The sequence below is a fragment of the Zychaea mexicana genome (assembly GCF_025766255.1).
Source record: "Zychaea mexicana strain RSA 1403 chromosome Unknown BDB00scaffold_219, whole genome shotgun sequence".
Lineage (NCBI taxonomy): Eukaryota > Fungi > Mucoromycota > Mucoromycetes > Mucorales > Lichtheimiaceae > Zychaea > Zychaea mexicana.
This window is the reverse complement of record NW_026516882.1, coordinates 39,628-41,469: the sequence shown is the minus strand read 5'-3', so window position 1 is coordinate 41,469 and position 1,842 is coordinate 39,628. Positions and strand designations below refer to the sequence as shown.

At 44.0% G+C, this 1,842-nt stretch overlaps 1 protein-coding gene across 1 annotated transcript; it reads left to right on the top strand.

Moving 5' to 3' along the window:
* The first annotated feature begins 785 nt into the window (after nt 1-785).
* Nucleotides 786-1,078, top strand: BDB00DRAFT_862906 (uncharacterized protein). Its single transcript, XM_053126097.1, has one exon. The coding sequence runs from the start codon at nt 797-799 to the stop codon at nt 1,010-1,012; it is 216 nt and encodes a 71-aa protein (XP_052972402.1). The 5' UTR covers nt 786-796; the 3' UTR covers nt 1,013-1,078.
* The last annotated feature ends 764 nt before the right edge of the window (nt 1,079-1,842 follow it).

Sequence of the window (1,842 nt, the reverse complement as noted above, 5' to 3'; positions counted from 1 at the left end):
CGGAAACGAAAAGGGAACCATGGTAACGAAAAGAAAAACGTAGAAACGAAAAGGGAACGGGGGGAAATGACAAATAGTGAACGAAAAGGGAATGGGGGGGGGAAATGACAAGCAGTGAACGAAAACGGAATGGGTGGGAAAATGACAAGAGTGAACGAAAAGGGAAGAACGTAGCACACGTAAAAAAATAAGGAACAAGCCGAGCGGAGTGACAGCGAGAAAACGAAAAGGGAAGCGTAAACAAGAAGTAGCGAAAAGTAAAAGGAGGAGTAATGGAAAAGGAAGGGCGTAGCAAAAGCAGTAAAGGAAAGAAAGGAAGCATGGGAAAAGGGTTGAAAGGGGTAAAGCCGCGGTTGTCATGGTTACCACTACCACCACTGCATGTATGGGAAAGCATCTTCTTCCGATGGGCTCGGGGCCCCAGAACGGTATATATACCTGAAGCAAGGGGTACCGCTGCTGTTTCGCTCTTCTTTTTTTTTCTTTTCTTCCCTCTTCTTCCTGCTTTACTTTTTACTTTGCCTTTTTTTTTACCAAAGTTCTTTTGCTACTCACTATTACTCAACATTGCTTCATCTTTCAACGACCTTCATTGCCATCTGGTCACGCTTGCTGCATCTCACTTTACGCCACTCGAACATTACGCGTCTTTGTCATCTTTACTTGCTATGGCTGCTCTGTCCTTGCCTTCAACAGAACGTTTTTTTCTCCTGTCACTATCGTCAATCGTGCTGGCTGCCATCTATGGTGACGTTATTCTGCTCTTGTATAATAGAATCCAGCAATGCCGGCGCCCATGTTGCTCTGTTACCTGCAATCCGTACTCTGGTTTTTTTGGCTGTCGTATACGTTGACTTGCTCCATCTCGCAATTCTCTTGCCACCGAAGATCGGGGACGTGTTGGATATTCTACTCATTGTGCAGACGAACTCTTTTCCGTGGGTGTCTTGAACTCTGCTTGACGTATTGTGGCTCTTCTTGGCGTGCTTGTTTCCAAGGCTCCTTTGCTTGATGGACTTGGTTTTGGTTTTCTTGTGCTTACCAAAGATGCTACGCATGGATGCTGCTCTGCCGCTTCAAACGGACGACCTGTTCTCATAGCGTTCCTGTGTATGCTTAAGCTGTATGCCTTCATCTGCCGTTTTGGATTTATCAAGATCAAGGCTGAGACTGTGTTGTTGCTGTGGCTCTCCATGGATGAACTTTGCTTTTGTTCGGACATATGCGTTTGCCGAAGTTATGATCCACATGGTAAGTTTTTCTAATTCAAGATCTTCCTTTATATTAGCTGGTTAGCACTTGTGGATTGTTTTATTAAATAGTACGAATGATTGATAGGATGAACAAGTGCATGTACACGCGCGATCATTGACGGCGGCCATTGTGGGTATTGGTGACGGTGGCAGAGGAATTTGGATGGGCGATTATTTTGTTTGTTTATGGAACAGGTGCAAGACCGTTGATCGTGTAGCCATATCAATATGCTGTTGGTGTGATAAGGTACTTTACTTTTTGGTGTATATGTATTGCTGGATCAGCTTGAGCCATATTCTAACTTGCGGCGGTGGTTTGTAATGTAGATACTACGTTTTTGTATCATTGTTATGTGTGAGGATCCAGGTAAGTGGTCAAGAGTGATTGCTGGGCAGGATGTGTTGTGCTTAGTTTAATTGTGATGGGCATGCTGATGGTAGATGAGTGATGGGGGTATATAATTTCGAGTGCCGGTCTTGGTGTGCTGAAGGCAACAGTGTTGGACTAGAAGAATAGAAATTTTGAATAAAGACGATCAATTTTGAAAAGAAAGCATAATGTTTTGAGCGGGTTAGAAGATGTGCTGTG